This window comes from Vanessa tameamea, chromosome 20 (assembly GCF_037043105.1).
Source record: "Vanessa tameamea isolate UH-Manoa-2023 chromosome 20, ilVanTame1 primary haplotype, whole genome shotgun sequence".
NCBI classification, from domain to species: Eukaryota; Metazoa; Arthropoda; class Insecta; order Lepidoptera; family Nymphalidae; genus Vanessa; species Vanessa tameamea.
The window spans coordinates 5,857,450-5,880,348 of NC_087328.1; the positions used below are offsets into that span (position 1 = coordinate 5,857,450).

The 22,899-nt window shown below is 32.2% G+C and overlaps 7 protein-coding genes across 12 annotated transcripts in view; 3 read left to right on the forward strand and 4 right to left on the reverse strand.

The window, feature by feature from the left end:
* Window positions 1-19,747, reverse strand: part of LOC113401560 (pseudouridine-5'-phosphatase-like) — a 159,434-nt gene extending 139,687 nt beyond the window's left edge. Inside the window, exon 1 of the mRNA XM_064217965.1 lies at window positions 19,736-19,747. The gene's annotated coding sequence lies outside the window, so the exon portion shown is untranslated. The remainder of the gene's footprint in view (window positions 1-19,735) is intronic.
* LOC113401609 (histone acetyltransferase type B catalytic subunit) lies at window positions 19-3,551 on the reverse strand. The gene is made up of 8 exons (XM_026641585.2): window positions 3,158-3,551; window positions 2,920-3,089; window positions 2,123-2,294; window positions 1,690-1,849; window positions 1,349-1,514; window positions 1,093-1,241; window positions 846-1,014; window positions 19-769 (listed from the first exon to the last, which is right to left on the reverse strand). Exons 1-8 carry the CDS (start codon window positions 3,216-3,218, stop codon window positions 602-604), a joined length of 1,215 nt encoding a protein of 404 aa, XP_026497370.1. The 5' UTR covers window positions 3,219-3,551; the 3' UTR covers window positions 19-601.
* Window positions 3,912-8,645, forward strand: LOC113401564 (E3 ubiquitin-protein ligase KCMF1). 5 transcript variants are annotated; one of them, XM_064218130.1, is made up of 9 exons: window positions 3,912-4,130; window positions 4,301-4,468; window positions 5,109-5,245; window positions 5,461-5,580; window positions 6,560-6,654; window positions 6,899-7,079; window positions 7,153-7,306; window positions 7,432-7,664; window positions 7,737-8,645. In XM_064218130.1, the coding sequence occupies exons 1-9, from the start codon at window positions 4,115-4,117 to the stop codon at window positions 7,785-7,787; spliced, it is 1,155 nt and encodes a 384-aa protein (XP_064074200.1). In that variant the 5' UTR covers window positions 3,912-4,114; the 3' UTR covers window positions 7,788-8,645. The 5 variants fall into 5 exon arrangements, with proteins under 5 accessions (XP_064074200.1, XP_026497303.1, XP_026497305.1 ...); XM_026641518.2 differs by having other exon boundaries at window positions 7,432-8,645; XM_026641520.2 differs by having other exon boundaries at window positions 7,168-7,306; window positions 7,432-8,645.
* Window positions 13,451-14,532, forward strand: LOC113401566 (SAP domain-containing ribonucleoprotein). The gene has a single exon (XM_026641522.2). It carries the CDS (start codon window positions 13,569-13,571, stop codon window positions 14,382-14,384), a length of 816 nt encoding a protein of 271 aa, XP_026497307.1. The 5' UTR covers window positions 13,451-13,568; the 3' UTR covers window positions 14,385-14,532.
* Window positions 14,970-16,597, reverse strand: LOC113401666 (S-adenosylmethionine sensor upstream of mTORC1). The gene has a single exon (XM_026641662.2). It carries the CDS (start codon window positions 16,398-16,400, stop codon window positions 15,438-15,440), a length of 963 nt encoding a protein of 320 aa, XP_026497447.1. The 5' UTR covers window positions 16,401-16,597; the 3' UTR covers window positions 14,970-15,437.
* On the forward strand, window positions 17,358-19,896 carry LOC113401659 (uncharacterized). 2 transcript variants are annotated; one of them, XM_026641653.2, is made up of 5 exons: window positions 17,358-17,602; window positions 17,663-17,848; window positions 17,943-18,725; window positions 18,813-19,044; window positions 19,115-19,896. In XM_026641653.2, the coding sequence occupies exons 1-5, from the start codon at window positions 17,492-17,494 to the stop codon at window positions 19,213-19,215; spliced, it is 1,413 nt and encodes a 470-aa protein (XP_026497438.2). In that variant the 5' UTR covers window positions 17,358-17,491; the 3' UTR covers window positions 19,216-19,896. The 2 variants fall into 2 exon arrangements, with proteins under 2 accessions (XP_026497438.2, XP_026497439.2); XM_026641654.2 differs by lacking the exon at window positions 18,813-19,044.
* Window positions 19,886-22,115, reverse strand: LOC113401660 (abasic site processing protein HMCES). The gene is made up of 5 exons (XM_026641655.2): window positions 21,915-22,115; window positions 21,603-21,843; window positions 21,314-21,514; window positions 20,626-20,838; window positions 19,886-20,142 (listed from the first exon to the last, which is right to left on the reverse strand). Exons 1-5 carry the CDS (start codon window positions 21,932-21,934, stop codon window positions 19,894-19,896), a joined length of 924 nt encoding a protein of 307 aa, XP_026497440.1. The 5' UTR covers window positions 21,935-22,115; the 3' UTR covers window positions 19,886-19,893.
* Between the last annotated feature and the right edge of the window lie 784 nt (window positions 22,116-22,899).

A 22,899-nucleotide genomic window follows, 5' to 3' on the forward strand; every position in this document is an offset into this window, starting at 1 on the left:
ATAGATGAAAAAATAATAACAATGTAGCCAAACAATTTATTTGAAAGTGTAATTTTACATTCAATTCTATTATTGTATTAATTGGGTATTATTTAATGTGTATAAACATTTGTTTGACATCAAATTACGAGACACTAATAACTTATATAACAATTAACCAATTAGAAACAACACAAATTTTGGTTTTAAACCAAAGAACAATCAACAATTTATAACAGTGCCTACTTTTGTTTTGCCCGACTGAATATTTTTTTACAAATATAAAAAAAAAAATTCAAGTGATCTATTTTAATCATGTATTAACAAATATAAAAACGAAAATGAAGAGTATTTTAGGGAATAGTTAATAATCAGAATTTACGCAAGCAAATAGTGTTACCATGAATGCTATGTAGTGTACAACATTCTTCATATCTTCTTAAGTCACAATTAACATAAAATTACAAAGGAAAAAATCTACAGTATAATGATTTAGAAAAAACGTTTTTACCAAAATCATTCTAAATTAAAATTTGGTTTTATAAAACTTTTTCCGACGACATTTAGTAAAATTGACAAGTTATTGTTAATATTTATCGCGGTTCGCTTGTCCGCCGGTGTACTAGTCGTGCTCCAGGCGGTGAACGACGCGACGGTAGTCGGCCTCCAGCGCCAAGTAGTGTGCGGAGAGTCGCGCCTGAGTTTCAGCCAGGCCACTCGAATTCAGCGTTGCGGCGAACTCCTCCGGTTTTAAAACTTTCTCTAGTTTCTTCATTTCTAATTTTTTTTTCTATGGAATTATATCTAGCAATTTAATATAATATATGGATTATAAGATAGAAATGTGACTTAGTAAATAAACTTACCTGAAACGGAGCATTGAGCCTATTTTTAACATCTAATCTATAATTTAGGTAAGCAGTTTTATCAGACAAGTTAGTGTTTTTCAAACGAAGTATTTCGTAAATACGTCTTGCTTGCTTTTTGTTTATTTTAAATTTGCTGCACGCTTGTTTTGCCATTTCCTCAGAAAAACTAAAAGAAATAAAATGAATATTTTATGACAAAAATTACTCCATAATATCATATGTCTGAAAATGTTATGATACAGACCCCTGAGTTAACTTTGAAGGATGGAATGCTGGAAGAGATTCACAATACTTTGAGTCCACATAGTCTCTTATTCTCTGAAAGTCTTTAGATGGATCTTCTACTGTAATATCTACCACCTCTGGTTGAATTATATAGTGTGAATAGATGGCCTGCAAAAGTTATATATTTAGTTCTGAAACTTACAAAATTTAATACATTATTGTCTCAAATCAAATCAAAATGTTCATGTTGAAGTAATAAGAGTAGATCAAAGTACCTGTAGCAAATGAGCACAAATGCCCATTTTTCTAAAAGGCGGCAGGGTGAGCACCTGCGAGATGCGTGGGCGCGTGTGCTGTGGGTATGCGTAGTAGCGGTACACCGTTGTGTACGCTGCCGTCGCATACCGCGTACTGCCTTCGCTGCTGCGGTATTTTTCGAATCTGCCGAGCCCAAATGAACATATTTATAAGCCATTTCTGTTCCATTTGAGTGTTTTCATTGGCACCACTTAAGTAAAATTTTACTATCTTTATATATATGAGTTTTATGGAGTTTTGGAACAAGAATATGGCAACAAGCATAAATCTATATATTATATATTGCCAAAGAACTCACACTGTGAAGAAAGTCCATAGGTCATCATCTACATCTATGAAGGAGGCAGCATCGACATACCATAACAAAAATGTCTGTAGTCTTTCATGGTAACTTAAGAACCCTGGTGTAGATGTCTCACAATAATAAACCTCAAATGTTCTTGACTCACCACCATCATCTAGAAGGTATATATTATGATAATATATTTTTAATAAATTGAGCAATTGTAAAACAAATTACAAGCTACAAACATGAAATTTTCATATATTGTCATGACATCAAACCCCTTCTTTTTCCCTAGAATAAACAGCAAAACATATAAGAAGTTATACATATTCTAAGTGTTCTAACTTTTTTACTGATTATTACAAACATGTAAATTTTGTATATTCTGTATGAAAATAAATTATTTTATTAACTGTGCAACTTTTAAAATTACATTGATACTTACATGGTGTGATTGTAAATGAGTTAATTAGTTCTCCTTGAGGAGTAAACAGTTTATCCTTCTCTAGCAAAGAGACAAAGACATCCAAATTGGTGACATATCCAGGTGCCAACACATTCTTTAAAGCTCCTTCAATATCATCCGCTTTAAGACCTCCTGACTTCTTTGGTTCTATCTGTACATTGAAATTATAAACATAATAACGTAGTTAATTGTATTCCAAAAACAATTTGTTATTTATATCTTTAAATCTTATATTAAATGACATATTATTTTATATATATTCATTTCATATATCTTGAAAATTACTTCAATGATTTGGCTAAAACTTTGTATTTAGATGGGGTCCTTTTAAACTATATATATATATATAAATATCTCAGATAATTTTCACAAAAACAACTTTATATAACATCAAAGACGAAGCTCAGTACCCTAGGTACTTAATATATTATAATGCCTGTGCAAACTTGATTAAGATTCTTTTACAGATATTACATTTTTGTAAATTTATATACCACAAAATCATTTAAAACATTAGTTTTGCCTATATTAGGCTTTAACAGTGAGCTTTATTTATTTTATAACTGAATCATGCAATAGATTTGCTATCATTACCTTTTAAATTTCTCTAATTCTTAAAAAGCATTTTGCATATTTAGTTATCAAATAACATTCTTGTTGCATTTTGTGCGAGAATGTTACCCAACACGCACTGAATCATAATAACATGTAGCGGAATTAGCTCCATCCTGGATCCTTAAGAACGGAGGACGTCCCAGCATTGATAATAAACTTACCATGTCTGAGTATAATATTCCAAGGTAAGTCTTTAGATTTCCAGCACTATAGTACAGTTTTATTTTTAAGTCAGTGTACCCAAAAATGTTTTCATTCTCTCCAAAAACTTGATGACACATATCAGGACCAAAACTGGTATCGTCATTTTCTATATCTGCTACTGATCTGACTATAAAAGAGAACTTTTTGAGCAAAACATCATTATATTTTAATATAAAAGATGCAAGGTTAACTTACCTAACTTCATTTCTAATACTTCATTACCATCAACGACCAAATGTTCTAATGCGTCTGCCATTGTTGTAAAGTTTAAGGTTTACCCCTAAACTAATTATAATAATCAACTAGTTTAGCTTATGAGTAAAAATAGCTAACGAAGTTTTTCATTACAAATCAAGTTCCCGCGCAAAATACCGTCAAATTTCAGGACAATATTATTCCTTTGTTAGTCGTTACTATTAAAAGGTTGATAGTTTCCTGTAGTGATATGAAGGATTTAAGAACACAATTACAGTCTTGAAATATCAATACTATTACAATTTAAAACCAAGAATAATGAAGTTTGTTAAAAATACCTTCTTCTCACACTATATTTGTAAGTAAATCTTAATAACAATTGACAACTGACAATTTGACTGTTAAAATTTGATTATATAGGTTTAAAAGATTATTATTACGAATTGGCATGTTGTATTTTTTTTTTATTTTGAATGATATCATGGGTGTTTTTTGTTATTATGCATAGTTTATACAAATACATATTATTTTACCACGTATAAAATAATAACTTTAAAATATCAACAAAAATAAAAATATAAAACAAATACAGAGGCATTTCTGGTTGATATTTATACCAATGTTTGTGACAAATAATAACGTAATGATCTAAACTACTTTGTGAGCTATTATGAATATTAAATTTTAATTTGTGATAAGTAAATTTGAGACTATTTTGTAATAGTTAGATATTGTACAATTCATGATTCTTCTTTAATCTGTCAACACACGGCCATTATGTGACGTCATTATGGCCTGGTTGGGTTAGGTTTGCTTGGAAATTTTTGTTAAAAGTCTTGTATTTTAGTGTATTATATGTTGTGCTACTTATTTTAGATTAGTAATACAAATACCTCATTCAGTAGCAGTAATTCTGGTGCCAAGAAGTGATTATTTCGGCGACATTTTGTGGCGAAAATGAATCGCCATGAAGGTGGGTAATGATAATCAAAAATTTGTGCGATGCTTTTGTCACCACAAATTTCTTTGCTAAAATTATAAACATTTAACAATTACGATCATGATATTTTTTCACGTGTGATCGTCTTCATTTTACGCGAAAGAAGTAAGAATATCTATTTAATATTATATTAACAATTACAGGAGTCAGCTGTGATTCTTGTTTGAAAAATAACTTTAGAGGACGACGATACAAATGTTTGATATGCATCGATTACGACTTATGTGCCGCTTGTTATGAGTCTGGCGCAACAACAAACCAACATACAACAGAGCATCCCATGCAATGTATTCTTTCCAGAAGTGACTTTGGTGAGATTTTATTTATTTCTGACTCAACGTAAGACAATTGGCCTACATTTTTTATATGAGAAATTTATGCGATCCGGTTGTGACAAGATTAAAATAGTGTTAGATTTAAGATTTTTCTCTCCCAATTTTTTTACAAACACTAATTACTGGAGTTGAATTCACCTGTTACTAATTTGGTTTTGATGAAAGGAAGACAGGAATATTTCATGTTTCAAAATATTACTTAACCCACTAATAAACAAAAATTTTAGTAAAAATGCAAGTAATTGTAATAAATACATTATTCATAGTAACAGATAGTTCATGTTATCAACTTAAAATGAGTATGAACATATATTCTGCAAATACATCTAGAAATGAAAAGATAACATTTTAATTAATGATCTATTAAAAAAAGTATAAGAAATTGTATATTTTTATTAATTTATATTCAACTCATAATGTTTTTTTAAGAAATATAAATATAACCATAATTAGCATGTTTATGTTATGTTTTCAATTATCCAATTAATCTAAACATTTTAACATAAATAAAATATACTAATTACTTTCATTATACTTTTAAAATTTTGAATATTTGTATTATTTTATAAATTTTAAAAAAGCACTATTTTGAATATTTGTTTATATGTTATTGCAGACTTGTACTATGGTGGAGAAACACTTACTTTGGAACAGCCACAAGCCTACACATGTCCATTTTGCAATCGCATGGGCTTCACAGATGCAGCTCTCATGGAACATGTCACTGCAGAACATGCAGATACTACACTTGCTGTAAGTTGAGCTAAACAACTATTCCAGGTTTTTTTTTTGTTACTCCTATATATATATTTAATGATTCGATTTTAGTCAAAATATTAACCTAAGATCTATAAATAATCATACATAACAACTCCGTATATAAATATAAAGTATTTTATTTTTTTTATTTTCTTCATGTATGATTTAAATGTAAATCATAGGAACTAATACACTGTGTCAACTTATAGGTAGTGTGTCCAGTGTGTGCATCTATGCCTGGTGGAGAACCAAATTTTGTGACCGATGACTTTGCGGGCCACCTTACACTTGAACACCGAACTGGACCTCGAGATCTAATATCTTTTCTGATATCCTTTTCAAAATATGAAATAAATGAAAGACATGATTAGTGATGGCAAAATTGCACTGCTGGTAGGGCTATACATACAATTCAATATATATACCATCTAAATATTAATAATTATCAGTAATTTTATAGATCTGTTCATTTACAATGGTGTGTGCCCAGTGTGTGTTTTTTTTGGTAGTGATATATACTTGTAAACTAATAGGACCTCCATTTTGCCTTTTTCAATGAACCAGTTCAATAAAATCCACAAGAGATATCATAGGTCTCACAATAAGAAAGGCATTTACAACATTAAAAATTCCTATCTATTCCTATCATTGTCAGAATGATATGATAGCTGGGCTAACAGTAACCACTTCTCATTAGGTAGCTTCTTCGCTAACCCTTTCTTCCAAAAGTTAGTAGTTAGTAATAAAAAAAAACATAAAAAGGAACAATCAATATTTAATTATTTATTTTTCATTTTATGGTATAGATTGACGGCTGATCAAATGGGACACCTGAGGGTAATTGGTCACCACCGCCCATAAACATTGGCAATCTAAAAAATTTTCATCATTCCTAACATTGCCTATGAGCCACCAATCTTGTGAACTAAGATGTTATGTCTTGTGCCTGTAGTTACACTGGCTCACTCACCCTTCAAACCAGAACATAACATTACTGATTACCACTTTTTGGCGGTAGAATATCTGGCGAGTGGGTGGTACCAACCCAGATGGGCTTGCACAAAGCCCTACCACCAAGTAAAAGTATGTTAAAATGTGTATGTACATCTAATATGTATTAGGTATACCGCTTTTATCATTACATGATTCCTTAATGATACCATGATACTATACTACTTATCCATTAGGTAGCCCTTTCTCTCACTCTTTCCTCTATAAGTATATATTAGGTATTTGTATTTCTTAGTATGTCATGTATTAGGTATGCCACTTGAATTATTATAACATGATTCCTTAACCATACCATACGATGAGCCTAGCGGTATCCGACACGGTGGCGTGCGTCGTATGCCGCCCTCTGGCCGCGGCGTGAGTCGCGCTCGTCGAACCAACATGCAATTCAGGTACTAATATTTCTCACTCGACATCTACTACATTGGTTTTTCTACATCGTTCTTGGATCTGGGAATATAATTAATAGTTTTTGGATGTGACACGATGTATTGTTAAATAATCTGACTTCATATAATTAATCGTTCTTTTTAAATGCGCAGTATGTTTTCAATTACTCCTGTGCTTAGATGAAAATGTACATTAGGTGTGACTCTCTCATGGTATGTAACTCAAAGCGTGTGTGTATCGCTACATGTCGTTTAGCACGAGCGGCGGCATTTCGTCGCTGTCGCCGTCGTCGCGCGACGCGGTCGTTGACCCCATTGCGGAGCTGTTGTCGCAGCTGTCGGGCGTGCGACGCGGTGCGCAGCCTGGAACGCCGAGCCAGCTGCAGCAACTACAGATGCAGCTTCAGCTCGAGCGACAGCAGGCCACTGTAAGTGTATTCATATATCGCTGCTCTGAACCAACAATAATAAAAAATCATAATGATTTTAAACAATTTAAAGGCTGCTCGACAACAGTTAGAACGGCTGCCTCGGCGGCCAGCAGCGGCGTCTTCGAGCTGCGCCAGTGCGCCTCCGCCTGCCCCCCAGCCCACAGCTCACCCGCCTCCGCAACCTGAAGCTGCTGATTCGCAGTTCCTTCTCGCCGGATTCCTCGGTGATTTATGTTTTATTTTTTCATATGACCTATCTAATTTTCCTATAATAATATAGGAAACTATTTTGGTATATGATGATAAATCTGGAAATTATTTTACTAACTTGCAATAATATCTTATACAGGCGCTACGAACGGAACCGATCCCGAGGAGACGGAGTCTCGCGCGACGCTCCTGCGAGGGCTAATGCTTTCATCGCTAGGCCGAGTGGCACCCGCCCCTCCGCCTCCCGCACCCCGTGCGCCTGCTCCCGCACCCGCCCCCGCACCCGCGCCTGCGCCATGCGAAGCCGAGGCGCGTCGCGCGCCGCCGCCCGCTCAACCACCGCCGCGAGCCAAGCCCCAGCCGCGCACCAAGGTACCTGCGCCGCCTGACCCGCCCGCCGTGCCCACGCGCCCGCGCCCCGTCTGACCGCCGCCGGTGTTGCAGGAGGCGGTGGGAGCGGGGGCGGCGGCGCGCGCGCTGCCCGAGCGTAGGTAGGAGCGCGCCCCCGCGCCCCGCCGCGCACCCCCGCGCCCCGAGCGACCGCCCGCCGCCTCCCGAGCGAAACGCTGCACCGCGTACGGACCTCGGTAGATGAAACTATTTAATGTTCGTTCGTTAGGCATTACGGTAGTCTATGTATTATTATTTATCTCGGCGCGCCGTCGGATCCGAACGGACCGGTCGAGTCGCGCTCGCGCTCGGGTGGTGAAGTTCGCGGCCGTCGATGTTAGTGAGTATCCGTTGTAAATATGGAGTCGCAGGCACGTCGCACGTCACGGTCGGACCGGTGACGCCCGTTAACCGGTTTTACTACGTTGTTTTTCGCTAACACTTATTAGTGGATGCTTATGTTTGTTTTGTTGGCTTTCGAAATATCAGTGTGATTTCCTTTATTATAGAGAATACTTAAAAGTTATGGAATGTTTTAATCGATTTAAACTATACATAAGATGAAAACAAGATCAGAGAATGACTGTTAGTTATAATAAATGTGTAAGAGAGGAGTCTACCATTGTAACCCGCTAGTATTCAATATTAACTCGAGAGAGAGAGAGAGAGACAAAAAGCAGTATTGATTGAGAGTAATTTTTTATGAGATTATGTTTTGTTGTCAAATATTTATATTTAGAGTAAATAGATACATGTATTTTTATAAAAGCAACTACTAACACTATGCTTTATATATTTATGACTAAGGCTCCTCTCCAACATCTTATTCTTTAGTAAATCAAATGAAAAGCTACTTACACTAAAAAATTGTCACTAGCTATTCAAAAGTGCTTATTAGTTTGATCATTATACTCCAACATTACAAAATGTTTGTATGTACCCTAATTAAATTCTATAATATTAGTGATGGTATTTTATTTTGCGTAATCCTGATTGATACCCAATACCAAATTGTATATTAAAAAATCAAATACATATTATATACACAGCATGATGCATCAATTTCTAAGTTAAGGGAGTCAGATAAAAAAGACTGAAACTAATATGCTAGTTTCTATTTATAAACTTAAACAATGTTATACCGACACTAACGTTTTGGATTATTTATATTAGTATGTCTTATTTCAGAAACTGTACTTTATAGTTCTTATATGTATTTATTACACTTTAGCAGGGTCGAATCGTGAGCTTGTGGGGCTCTGCGCAAATAGGCTTAAGGCCTGCTTAATTAATCTTTGCCTGGTGCTATGATCTCTTTCCTTCGCTGTTAGCGTCGACGAATCAAAGGGTTTATTAGGCTCCTTAGATATTAGAGGTCAAACAAGGGCTTCCATGATGCCTCTTATATATAGCCTCTCGTGGATACCGTCAGTTTTTATTAGGTATTCCAGAGTCCCATACTAATCGTCACCCCTCCATTCTTCATGTAGGAGGAAACTAAGATGTAAACATCCAAGCAAAACCAGTAACCAGTTATCTTATTTAAAATTTTCTGCTTTTGGAGCAAATCGCGTTGAATTCAATATCATGTGTTGTTTTTATTTTATTATATTTTAAAGACCACTATTTGTAAAATTAATCTTTAACCTTATTTTTTAATAACTCCTTTGTTTAAAGTAATGATAAGAAAAAAATTATCGAAAGTGCCACTTTTTCCTTATCAACATCTTCCGACTCTGGGTGCTACGGGATCGCTTGCGTATACTACCGTGATGTCTCGACGTTTTGCCCTAGGCATGGGCGATATCAGATTTTTGTGACATCGGTTGGACAACGGATATTTGGATTAAATATCGATGTTGACATCCGTTAGAGATGTTATCCTGGCTTTGTTTAACTTCACATTATATGGTTTGTGAGAAAGAGATGAAACGAATATGATATCGTAATCGGTTATACATTCGTTTCATCTCGTTCTCACAAACTGCTTACCGAAAAATTAAGGGAGACAGGACGATTGTTGCATGCGTTTAATGTTGACCACGTACCAGAACAATATTCGTAGTTTGTTAGATGGTGTGAAAAAAGTTACCCCATCAACTTAAAATCGATGACATCTGATATTCCAACGACATCGGATACCTATGTTTGGATATATCGAACATATGCCCTGTTTGCCCGTCTACATGGTTGATTCCCAGCGATTCTACTAGCGAGATTCCCAGGGGTGCCAAAAAAACCCCGCTAGGAGACCCAGCTACCATTACGGTGGGGAGATAGATCCTGAAGATGTGCCCCCGACAGCCTCCTGAAATTGGACGGTACCCTGTAGTATCAGAGTGCCTCCCATATAGGAGTTGAGAACTTGAACGCTTTCGCTTGTAAGGGCCACGTTCTCTCGGGACACCGCCTCCATGATCTAAGTCTTCAAGGCGTCCAGTGCGTCGACAATTGATCGACCCGCCCTAAACGTATATTGAGGATCTCCCTCTGGGAGATCTGAGCCAACCTCCTGAAGTTGCTGAATAAGATGGACAGCGAGAATCTTCTCAAAAAGCTGGCTCGTTGACGACGAGTACACAGAAGTGGGAAAAACATTATAATTTCTCACTCGCCGACAAATTGATGCATGCCTGTACGATTGTAAATGACTGAATGGGAAAAAATACAATGAATACAGCGGCGGAAAGCAATTACATCAGGGTTGCCAATGCCAACTTTAAGGCAGAATTAAATTAATATAAATTTACAATATTGTCCGTTTTTCTCCAATAAGAGCTAGAGGCGCCCCTGGGATGCAGCTCACACAGCCCTTCTGTAGATCTGACCCTGCCCATTAATTATTTAACCTCCCTGCATTTACACTTTAAAATTTAATACGTTAACCTAAAATTTTATCGTTATTTAAACCTGGCGGAAATTTATAGTACTGATGCTATGTATATAATTCAGTTGTAAACTGTTATAAAATGATAAAGTTGTCATTTATTCAAATGACAAGCATGTATTATGCATACGTGGGCACAGTTAATCCAAAAGTTAACTTCGTTAATCGTTAATTCGTTAAATAAAAAGTTAACTTCGATAATAGGTAGAGCGTTAAATCTTCGAAAATTTAACGCAAGTTAAAGTTAACCACACTTTTATTTATGGCGATAATAAAGTAGGCAGGAATAAGAGTATTATTAATTGTTATTTTGCATTAGGTAATTTAGATGCATGTTCCCCTTCATAAAAAATAGCATATTAAAATTGACATCCGACAGCGATGATAGTAGAAAAAAGACGTTCTACTGCAAGATGAGATAGCATGATTATATTTAATAAAAGATGTTTTAACACTGGTTCACCTAAAAAGGCAGCGTCCATAAAATATTCTTTTGACTTCGTATCCAGCCATGTCTTATCAAATTCTAAACTTTGTTTTTCAGAGATTTCTGACTTCTAAGACCTATTTTCTTCAGACTGAGTTATTACTCAGTCTTCCGCTGTTGCCTAAAATCGCTGAACATACGAGCGTGGCATGGCGCGTAATTCAAACAAACAAAATAACGACAGCATGTCAACAAACGACTAATGTAATGGACTAAATTTAACGGAAGTTAACAAGAGCGTTAACATTTTTTGAAGTTAACTTAGAAGTTAATCCGTTCAGCTGATTGTTAACTTAGTTAATTAATGATTAACGGATTAACGAGTTAATGCCCACCTTTGGTATTATCTATTTTTAAGGTATTTTCTTAAAACATAAACAACAGTATGTTGTTGTAGCTATGTATATTCTGTGATTGTAAAAAAACCTCTAAATTTTATTTATAGGTTCTTGGAGGTATGACAAATATGTGACATAGGATAAATTACGTGCTTTCCGTCTATCAAAAATATTTGATTGTAAATAAAAAGTGTACCCAGTTTTTGCGTACATATGAGTAACGTTACCATTTAAATTATTAATGTTAAATTTGACAAATGATAATCATATTGTTCGCAGTGACCTGGCTATTCGTTGTGGAGGACTACTCTAAGAAAATTGTCGCTGGAAAAATAATGGATGGTTGCAAAACTCATTAATTGTAATGCTATTTATCAAACATTTTTAGCAATGTTATTGTGTATTTTAAATATATTATTTTCTATAATCATTATCTAAATATCGTTACTCAAATACCGAAATATCCAGGTGCCAATAAAGATAAGATTTGTAAATGACGAAAAGACTTTAGTTAGTATGGATAGGCAAAAAAAAATGTTTGATTCAACTCAACCTTGTTCGAATGGCTATCAATAAGTCTAAGCAGAATAGCCATTCTTGGTACTAATTTGGGTAAAAGGCAAATTGCTGGTTAAAAGTATTGACTTCTAACAAACAAATTGCCTTTATAGCAAAACGTCCAACTATCGAAACTATATTGCAGTTGCAGGAGGACGTGGAGCTAGAGCATAAGGATAGTGCCTCCTCTAACTCACTCTGCCGAAGAAGACCGGGAAGAAAACAGCGGCTCTATATGCATCCTCTTTCCACGTTCTTTCTTTAAGTTTCGACAAGCTATTAATGGCCAGCATAAGCCTCAGTATTATGGAATTGTGTAGAATTATTAGTAAACGATAGATTAGATTCTCGTAAGTGTTTTTAAATGATTTATCTGTTTTCCAAAGACTTTTATCTTACCAAGAAAAAAAATATAATTCTTATGAATTGGTTTTTGTTTACTATCCATAAAAAAATTAGACAATTTGATCATTGGACTATCTTATAATAAATGCTTCAGGAATAATTGGATGTTTTGCAATAAAGGCAATTATCGAGTCAGACGTTTTGCTAAATAGACTTATTGATCATAAGCTGTTCGATATACCTGTATTAAATTAAATAAAATGTATTACCCGAATATAATTGATGCAATATTTTGTCGTTAAACAAGGCTATGCAATTATAAAAGCAAAAAATTTATAAAATAAAAAATATATTATACCAACGAAAAAAAAATTCCCAAAATATATTAATCAGTTTCCTCCCCAAGAGACGACAATTTTTGCTTGGCAGTGAAAAAAAAAAGTAATGTGCGAGTGAGACAGCAAGAAATCAGCTGCCATTGATAAATTTATTCTCTTTTAGCACGGTTTTTTTTTCATAAAACCTACAATGTAAATTAATTTAGTCTGTTGACTGATAAATAAATGCGTCGAAATGAAATTAAAAAGCTGAAAAATTGCTTTATTTACTAAACTTAAAAATACATTTTAAAATTCAGTATTTTACGTTTTAATATTTTTAAATTTTAAAAATTAACCATTGTTTCATGTGTTTGATTACCGTCTTAAACTAAAATAGCCCAAACTAATTACGCTATGCTTTGCAACATACGTATATAATATTTTTCTGTAAATAAATACGTATTTGATATGCATCGCGCACCACCTATTCTGTATTAGTGGTTTATGTCAGAACCCTCTATCCATATAAAAAGTCGTAAAATCGGTCTTTCCGTTTCGCTAGAGATAGTATATGTAAGTAGAATTATTTCATATGGGTCTTACCCGAAAATCAGTATCAAAATAAGGAGTCCATAAATGACCAGAATTGAGAATAGCACTATATAATACAGTATTATGAAACTTAATGTAGTTTCTGTAAAGAAACATTCAAAGTTAACACATTATGTATGACTTACCTGAATATTATTTTGTCTGACTTTTATTTCTATGAAGTCTGTAGTTTCATTTATATTTGTATATCTGTATACATAACTAATAACTACAAATTTTTATAAGCTGTGGCCATAATTTCATCGCTTGACGCTTCTGTGATATTAAAAACATAGGGGGTTGGTAATATTTAATAGTAATTGTTATTATTATATTTACTTGAAAAACTATAATTACATCATGGCCGATTCTACTATGAATGATATTAGTAAAATGAAGGTGGTAGATTTACGAAAAGAACTAAAATCACGTGGCCTATCTTACGCTGGGGATAAAGCTGAGCTTGTTGCGCGGCTACAAGGTGCTATAACGCAGGATGATCATGGGGATATTAACTTAGATTCTGATGAGATTGACTCGGATGGAGTACTAGAAGACGAGGACGATAAAAGCCACAATGATATACTCGAGGATTCCGCAGTAGACACATTAAATGAGGAACTTGTGCTTGAAGAAACTTCACCAGAAAAACAGCCACCAGAGACAAAGCCATCAAGAATCCTTAAAAGAAAAATCACATCTGAGACACCTAAACCCGTCGAAAATAAGGAAGCAGGTGCAAAGAAAATAGTTTTAAACAGAACAATATCCCTAACAACAAACACTGCCAAACCTGTGGATGAAAAAAAGGATATTGAACCTCCAGATAATAATTCTACCGACAAAACATTTACAAGTAGTAAAATTAAAATATCAGCTGAAACAGATACCAAGACAAGAATGGAGATGCGAGCTAAAAGGTTTGGCCTACCTATTAAAATGACCGACGAACAAAGAAAAGAAGCAAGAAAGCAGAGATTCAACCAGAACACAATTTCGTCAGATAGCTCATCTTTGAATATAACCTCTTCATCTGAATCTTTAGCTGAAAACTTGGAAAAATTTAAGAAAAGAGCTGAACGGTTTGGCCAGTCTGTATCAGCAATTATGACTGATATTGAAAAAAAAGAAAAATTGGAAAAGCGAAAAGCCAAATTTGGAACTGTAAAGATATAAAAATACTGATCATCAGTAAAACACTGGTATTTTGTGCATATTGCACCAATATAAATAATTAGCACTTAAGGATTTCATTGTTTTAACTATACTGTTTCTAATGTAAAGACTAACAACTCATGACATAAAAGGATTTATTTGAGGACAATTTCATTTAATGCATTTATAAAATTATCAGTTATCAAAATTACCTACTAATAAATATTTAAAATACTACTAATAAATATACTACTATATAATATACAGACTGTAGATGAGCCACTACTGGGTTAAAACAGAGTACTCGGCTTACACACCACCACATTGACCCAATGGGGGATGGTGGACACAGAGACCAAATTTCATTGACCACATTCAAAAATATTCAAATTGTTTTCTATCACCACTGAGTATGAAATAAATGAATTCAAATTAAATTGTATCTGATGGCAGACAAAGATTTGTAGGTGAACCACCTTAAGTAGATTCACATGTTCTAGCCACTGGACGATTTCAGCTCTTAAGTAAATAGTAGTAATTTTTTTTGTTATTGCTAAAACTGTACAAAAATTACAAGACACCATTAGAAATATTTTAAGGACCCTCTTGTAAGCCCTTTCGAATTGTCATTTTACAAGTTTAATTGAATATAAATTCTATAAAAAAAACTGGCTAGAAACTCAACAGATATTCTTTTCCAGCAATAAATTACATAGGTTTATTACATACAATTGAATTATTATTTCTCCTACATTAAAATCAATAGGTGCTAATTCTGCACTTTGATATTCTGAATGTTTCAAAAAAGGATACTTATTAATCAATGGTTACAACTAGACTAAAAATGATTATAAATGCAAACACAATTTGTAAAAAAAAGTCAATAATTTAGAGAGTATGAAAATATATATTAGTTATATAAATAAAGATTTTTATGATTACTTAATTAAGAACTAAAACTTAAATAGTATAATTAAAATAAGCAATTGAAACAGAAGTTTACTTTTAAATACTTTTCTAAGATCAATCAGTTTTTTAATAGTCTCATCAAAACATGTGAAATGTTAATTTAAATTATATAAAACATGAATCACTAAATGGAAGTTCTGCAAAATCCTTAACTTCAATGTTGAAGTCATGACAGTTATTATTATTTTTTTTAATATTTGAAAAATCTTGGGGAATATGCAAACAGCCATCCATATATGACTCTTTGTGGATGACAGCCCATCTAACAGCAATGTCTTTATTTAAACATTTTCTAAATGCCATACAATGCATATGTCTGAATTTTTCATATTTTATTCTAGAAAACCCTAAATTAGCTAAAGTATGTCTCCAACATTTCATTAATTTACTATTAGCTCCCACATGTTTAGAGTCAGGAGTGCATATTAATAATAAGCCACCAAATTTTAATAGCCTAAATGCATTTTCACATGCTTTTATTCTCATTTCCGAGGTAGGAATGTACTCTAAGAGAAAACAAAAAGTTACAATATCAAAATTATTTTCTTGCAATTGCTTCACTTTATTTTCAACAATATTTGTATCTGTACCAATTGAAACTTGTAAAAAGTCACATTCCATCACATATTCGTTAGCAGGACATAGGTCAATGGCTACAACATCTAAAAAATCATATATTTTAAAGGGATTATAACAACTACCAACATCAAGAAGTTTAAAAGGTTCAGAAAATTGTTCTTTAATATTTATTATGATATCATTTTTTTCTCCAATTTCTACTTCTTTTTGTGAACATTTTTCAAAGGATTTGTTGACAAAGTAATCATATGAGAAATCTGCAGACCATTTAATGCGGGAAGAGGCCGAACTGAGCTCATTAGATGAGTTTTCTTCCCAGTGAGTGGTAGCGAGCTTCTGCATGAATTTTGCATATGTATGCAAAACTTCTTTGTTACTACAATGATTATGCCACGCTGTATCACTTCCTACAGCAGCTGATGTACATCTTAGAGTGGAGTGAACGGTTTTTAAAAAATGAGCCAATTGCTTATGTTCTTCACTTGCCATGATGTCGATTCCGTTTTTTTTAATTTAATAAGAAACATTTATGACTTTATCAATTAAGTTTGATTTTGGATATAAATTCTATAAGATCATTTTCTGCAGAGTACGACTGCCTTTATATTAGTAAGGTAAGAGTATACGATCACTATACCAGTATACTTCATCGAAGTATCGAACATTTCAATTCAATTCTAATTTCTTAGTTTAATTTGATGGCCATTGGCCAATATTTCAAACGACAAGTTTTTCACTTTTTGACATATATAATTAGTGATTGTCATAAGTCATAACATAACATTTTGATTATCGATCTATTATTTTCTTAATTGATATTTAGTATCGATTTTTACCATAGAAAAAAAAAACTTTGTTTGTTTTCGATTTATAATATTAATTATTATGCTGTGTTAACTTTTATTCAATTTTGCAGGTTTTTATGCCCAATAAAATTCAAAAATAATTTTAACCTTGTTTGTCGTATCAATTATGTATTAGAGTATACACATGTAATATATATACTTAGTATTAAAACAAGGTTTTCTTTAAATCACGCATTTTAAAGTTATTTTGTCCGCAATCCGCAACAGTAATGTTCGACAGAGCAGAGTGTTGTTTTCTAAAGCCTGCTTACTTCACTGTTGGTATTGGTTGACAATTTTTGTTTTAACCTTCTGACTATAATAAATGAAAACCTACTTTTTTCGAAATATAGATATGAAATTTTCAGGATGAGTTTAAAAAGATTCAAAATTTATCGTAAAAAAAAATAAGAAACAAAATCCTAGGTCGGCAAATTCTTCTTTTCACTACGTCCTTTATGAAGTACATTATACAATTTTTGGGAAATATGTTTTCTGATTTCAAGTTCAATTTCCACTAATAGATTCAAAATGTATCTACTATACATACTAATTACATATCACTGTCTTTAAAAATTTAAATAAAATATGGTACTGAAGATGTATAGTGAAATACGTTTGTTTTCTATTAGGACATAATTTAAAATTAAAAAATTAGTTGACAGTGACAGCCGGGTTTCTTCTCTTGTTGTTTATTTATTTAAGAAAAATAATTCCTATTGTGAAAAAAAGGACATGGAAGATTGGGAATCAGACACCATTGTAGAACAATGGATACGAGAAAATGATGACACATTTATGTCAATACCGACTATAGAATCCAGCCCTCATCTCCTCATATCGAAAGTAAGTTGTCATCATTAAAAATGTATTTGCGGTAATTTTCTAATAAATGGCATTTAATAGGTTCGTAAACATTATATGGAATATCTAATCAAGTTACTATCTGTGAACTATGAAAATAACCAGAAATTGCAAAATAAAAACATATATCTACCCAGTGCTATTTGGAGATGCGCTAAAATGATTGAAATGTCTGCCGCTCAAGCTTCGATGGTTGTTCAACTCTATAGAAAAAGTATTACAAATGTTGTAAGTTTTTCAATACCCTGAATGTTTTGTCCTCAATTTGATATTGACATTATTTAATAATACAATAGACTAATTTATTTATTTGTTCAAAAAGGTAAAAGATTTAAAAAAGAATACAAATGATGGTTTACTATATAAAATGTTGAATGATTTTCTTCATCAAGCACCTGAAAATGAAAAGAAAACACAGGTAACTCTTGGCATGACAAAGGATTGTAATTGTAAATGTTCATGTAACCAAAGAAACATAAAGAAAATCTTAGATTCGCCAAAAAATGTGTATGGTATTAAAAGTAAATATATTCCTTTAAAAAATCAAATCAATAAAATGTCTATAAGTGTTGATCAAAATTTTATGCCAACCCCTGATAATTTAATATCACAAATTAAAACAGAAACATTAATTGATATGAAAAGTGATACATCTCTACCAGAAATAAGTGAAAAAATAAAAATGGAAATGCAAAATTCAGATGAATTAATGCAACAACTTGAAAAACTATTTCAAGAAGATCCAAATGATGATGATTTATTTGATGGAGCCCTTTGTGAAGCAAATCATTCAAAAGCCATAGAAAAAAATAAACTGATATCTCATACAGAAAGCATACCAGAAATAGATAAAAGCATACAGAATATATCAATTTCACAAGAGTTAGAAACCAAGAAACCAAAGAAAAAGGGCTTGGATGAACGACTGGAATTATTGAGTGGAGTGTTGGTAAATAATATGCACTACCCTACTCAAGATCCTGGAAGTAATCAAAGTAGAAAAAGTCGGACAAGCAAATGGTTATGTGAAGAATACTTCCAGAAGGTCAAACTTTTTGAATTACTTGATCAAATTAGAGATTGTGACCGAAATAAACTTATGCGTGTAAGATAAGTTATTCTTCTACATAATTAAGTTGTGTAGCCTAAAATGATTCTAAATTAAAGAGTGTACTTTGCTCTTTCTTTTTAGATTAAAGAAATGCTAATAGAACTCTTTGGTGAAGACAGTGATGATGAAGGTGTAGTATCACCTCTAGAAGAGAGTACAGAGTTTATTGTAAGCTGTAAAGAAAGAATAGCACCTTGGGTTGTTCAAATATTAACACCATATTATGTCAAGGGTAGGATTAGAGGAAAAACATTATTTAAGTCACTGGCCAAGCACTTAATAAAGCTCATATACCAGTGCAGTAAATATCCATGTAAGTGATTTTTTATTTACTTATTCTTAATAATTACAAGTTCTATATTTAATTGAATATTTTGTTTCAGATGAATATGAAGTACAAAGTTTTGTTAATGACTTTCTTAATAGCCATAAGATGATCCGTTGTGAAGCTGACTTTAAACAGTTTAAAATAGAAAATGTTTAACTTTCCATTCAAAGGTGCCTTATAAAAATATGTTACAAAATTTATTGTTATAATTATGGTGTTCATATTTCAAATTAATTTTAGGTACACTTAATATAAGTAATAATTTAAGACAATGATATGAAAGTAAATCTATATTACCAAAAAAATCTTGATAGTATATAAATGTCATTACAGACCAGTTGTTACTCAAATATGTTAATTTTATGATGAAACAGCAATGGATTTACCAGCAAGCTATTAGTGATAGGGCTTTATGTCTGGGTAGGTACCACCCATTTATATATTCTAATGCCACATAAATAACAAAATTTAGCCTATACATGGAAAATCCATCACCATGATGAAAATTATTTTTAAAAGCAATATTATCATGTGTCTTCATAATTAGCGGTAGATACACTAAGACATTGCTTTTCAATTTAACAATAGTTTATAGTTAACTAATTAACCAATAATGCATAATTATGCAGCAGTGGATGTCTCTAAGTTGTCCTCCAGCACCAACCATTGGCAAAACTAATAAATGAGCATTGTTTAAAACTACATTGTGTTATAATAGCAAGCTAAATTTGGTAAAAATAATATGTGACTTTTGACTAAAAAGTAAATATTATAACAACATCAACATTCATGCAAAGTCAATTTATTTGATTAAAAAATTAAACAGTTTAGCTTTTATGGTTTTATTTTTTTACAATCTTTTATCATCATATTGTCTTCTCCATATTTACGCTTCTCAGCCTTAGTGAAAAATGAAGTCATTGTTTTTTGTTTACTTTTATTTGTTATTCTCTTGTTACAGTTTGATGTTTTATTTCTAGAATTATTGACTTCTGTAGATACTTGATGCCAGGACAATACTTTGACAGATCTTAGATATGAAAGGGCCATTTCTGAATTTACATTATCAATGTCAAGCCATGCCTGTAACATAACAAAAATTGTAACTGATAAAATATAAATGGTGAATAACATTCTTGGAGATAACAGAATATTATTATTTAATACTAAATTAATAATTACCACTTAATGTAGGTCCATTTAAAGTCATATAATAATGTCCAGTTCATACCAAACATCCCAAAATATATATAAATATATCAAACTTATATAGTTAATAGCTGTTACCCACTTGCTTTGCTGGACATTAAATTAAATCAAATCCAAGTATTCTTCCAAACAATATAATCAGTATGTTACAATACTGAATTAAATGTAAAGTTTACAAATAGTTACCTGGTAGATAACTAGTAAAATTGTCATATATTAATTATTCTATGTTCATCATCAGGTCAATGAATAACATACTGAATCAGGTCAGATCACAGTCTCATTCCAATACAATCAGTAGTTTTGACATGATAGATACAAAAAGAAAAATAAATTATAGCATAAGGGGATGCTTACATCTATCTGTTCTTGGGAGTCTAAAATAGCCGGCATTCTGTGATGAAGCCAATTAAATGTGTCATTAGACTCCATAGTTATAACAGAATAAGAGTAGACTATTGATCCATCATGTTGCCATACATGGTATAACCCAGCCATATATAACAGTTTAATTCCTTTCCAACCATCATTCTCATTAAATTCACTGTTCCAAGTTTCTGGATCATCCACCTAATTTTTTATAAACAATAATAGTTCAAGAATAATACATACAGGATATGATATACTAAATAATATAGAACAAAACTATTACATGTTTAAGGAGAAAGTATCTCTGAAGTAATGAAATTAAATGTGAATATTTAATAATTTTATCATATAATTTATTTTAATCAATTCATAAAAAAGCAATTATCAATATTTTTATAAATATCTAGACTATAAATTTTTAAATAATAATTATTAAAAGTGTTGAGGATATGCTAAGAGTGCACCATTACAGCCAGGAGCAAAGAAAACAACACAACCGTCACCAGCATGATCTTTATAGTATATTAGCGAAAGGTTAGGTTGTGGGGGAATTACATGATGTGGAGGAGTGATTAATGGGCTTACAAAATATTTTATACTAGATGCAAGAGGCATCATCCTCATAAACATTTTAAAATTGAAATAATATAAATGACTCAAATTATATATTTTTTACCTGAGTATTGTCTCCTTGAGGTGCATATATGTAGTAAGGTTGTTTTATTTTAGTTTTGACGGTTGTTTGCCATTCATAAAAGCCTTCTACCACAATAACACATCTGCCTCCATTCATCAATATTGGATTGTACAGTTTGGAACTTTTTATGTTTTCAATGCGACAGTTATTTGTACTTAAGTTATGATTTTTATAATCACCCTAGTTAATTAAATTTATTAAATTTAATATGTCTTACCAGATCAACTGTTAAGTTACCTAAATAAATAAACGTTATTAAAATACTTACTTTGTGCCATGGAGGGATAATTCCCCACATCATTGGCTTAATAACTCTACTTGTTTTAGATAGGCCTTCATACTTATTGCCTGCAATTAGAACAGGTGTTATATCACTTGGAGCAATATTATAGGAGGGAATATACTCTTTTCCGTCATTATGCTCGTGATGCCAATCAGGCTTAACATAGGTATTTCCATCCTTCTGTTTGTAGCTACATGCACACCGAACTTGCTCCTTATTTAGAGATCTAGTAAATTTAATATTCAGGCATTAGTGTGTTGTATTGAACAAAATACTTTGTGCTACAAGGTAACTTACAATCCTGTTCGACCACACATTAAAAAAAATTGTTTTCAATATTTTAAGCAAGCTATCTATTTCGATTTAATTATTCTAAAAAATATATTTTCATCATATCAGTTTTAATAATTTTTGAGGTATACTTTTAATATGATATTTATCAATAAATAAATATTAACATTAAACGGTTTAAAGTTTAAGCCAGTGTTGCTAGGTGACTTGTCCATTTACCCCTAACAACATTTGACGCAAATTGATGCGATATCATTGGTCAAGAGCTTGATTAGTCTATGATATTCACATGGATAGCAAAAAAAAATTGCATTTTAAATAAAACTAAAATGAATTATATGACTAGTTCAGTGTAACAATGTTGTATTATAGTTAAATATATATTAATCATAAATCTCGAAGTAGTGCACAATATAGCCGAGCTATTAGCAAATCGCATGAAATATGTAAATCAAAGGTTTGTTTATTTTATCGACAAAACGATGAAAGTTTATTCTTTTAATAGCCATAAAGGTCAGAGTTGAAACAAGTAATCGTTAAAGTTTAAAAAAGAAATTAAATCAGAGCTTAAAATATTTTTAAAAAAATAGTACAAAAACCTTATTCATTTTTTGGATCAATTAATGTGATTGTTTAAAACGATTTATTTATTTAATCAATCAAACTAAACAGGAATAAACCATGTTGATTAGTATTCTAGTTTTAGAAGAATATAGTAAAATGTTTGAAAAACGCATCTCAGACCTCTCTAAACTATTTCAACAACCCCTAATTTTCTTTTGCCTGTTCACAACCCATCCTTATTTTATTAGGGTTTTACAAGGAGCCATGATATCCACTCAGAAAGATTGGTTTAGTAACTAGCATATGAAGTACTTACTTAATCACCAAGACACTTTTACCTGATATTACTACAAAGAAAATTTGTCAAAACTCATGAACATATTATGATACATTTTAAAACCAAAAATAATAGTGTGAAATGTGAATA

Bases quoted from the DNA above. Each gene is read 5' to 3' on its own strand.
- LOC113401659 (XM_026641653.2), top strand. From the start codon at position 17,492: ATGGAAGATTGGGAATCAGACACCATTGTAGAACAATGGATACGAGAA. The intron at 17,849-17,942 runs GTAAGTTTTTCA...TTGTTCAAAAAG, and splicing joins GAAAAAGTATTACAAATGTT to GTAAAAGATTTAAAAAAGAA. The intron at 18,726-18,812 runs GTAAGATAAGTT...CTTTCTTTTTAG, and splicing joins ACCGAAATAAACTTATGCGT to ATTAAAGAAATGCTAATAGA.
- LOC113401609 (XM_026641585.2), bottom strand. From the start codon at position 3,218: ATGGCAGACGCATTAGAACATTTGGTCGTTGATGGTAATGAAGTATTA. The intron at 3,090-3,157 runs GTAAGTTAACCT...TCTCTTTTATAG, and splicing joins AGTATTAGAAATGAAGTTAG to TCAGATCAGTAGCAGATATA. The intron at 770-845 runs GTAAGTTTATTT...ATAATTCCATAG, and splicing joins GGCTCAATGCTCCGTTTCAG to AAAAAAAAATTAGAAATGAA.
- LOC113401564 (XM_026641518.2), top strand. The intron at 6,655-6,898 runs GTACTAATATTT...GTATCGCTACAT, and splicing joins CGAACCAACATGCAATTCAG to GTCGTTTAGCACGAGCGGCG. The intron at 7,080-7,152 runs GTAAGTGTATTC...AACAATTTAAAG, and splicing joins TCGAGCGACAGCAGGCCACT to GCTGCTCGACAACAGTTAGA.
- LOC113401566 (XM_026641522.2), top strand. From the start codon at position 13,569: ATGGCCGATTCTACTATGAATGATATTAGTAAAATGAAGGTGGTAGAT.
- LOC113401660 (XM_026641655.2), bottom strand. From the start codon at position 21,934: ATGTGTGGTCGAACAGGATT. The intron at 21,844-21,914 runs GTAAGTTACCTT...TAAATTTACTAG, and splicing joins ATGTGTGGTCGAACAGGATT to ATCTCTAAATAAGGAGCAAG. The intron at 21,515-21,602 runs GTAAGTATTTTA...TTAATTAACTAG, and splicing joins TTATCCCTCCATGGCACAAA to GGTGATTATAAAAATCATAA.
- LOC113401666 (XM_026641662.2), bottom strand. From the start codon at position 16,400: ATGGCAAGTGAAGAACATAAGCAATTGGCTCATTTTTTAAAAACCGTT.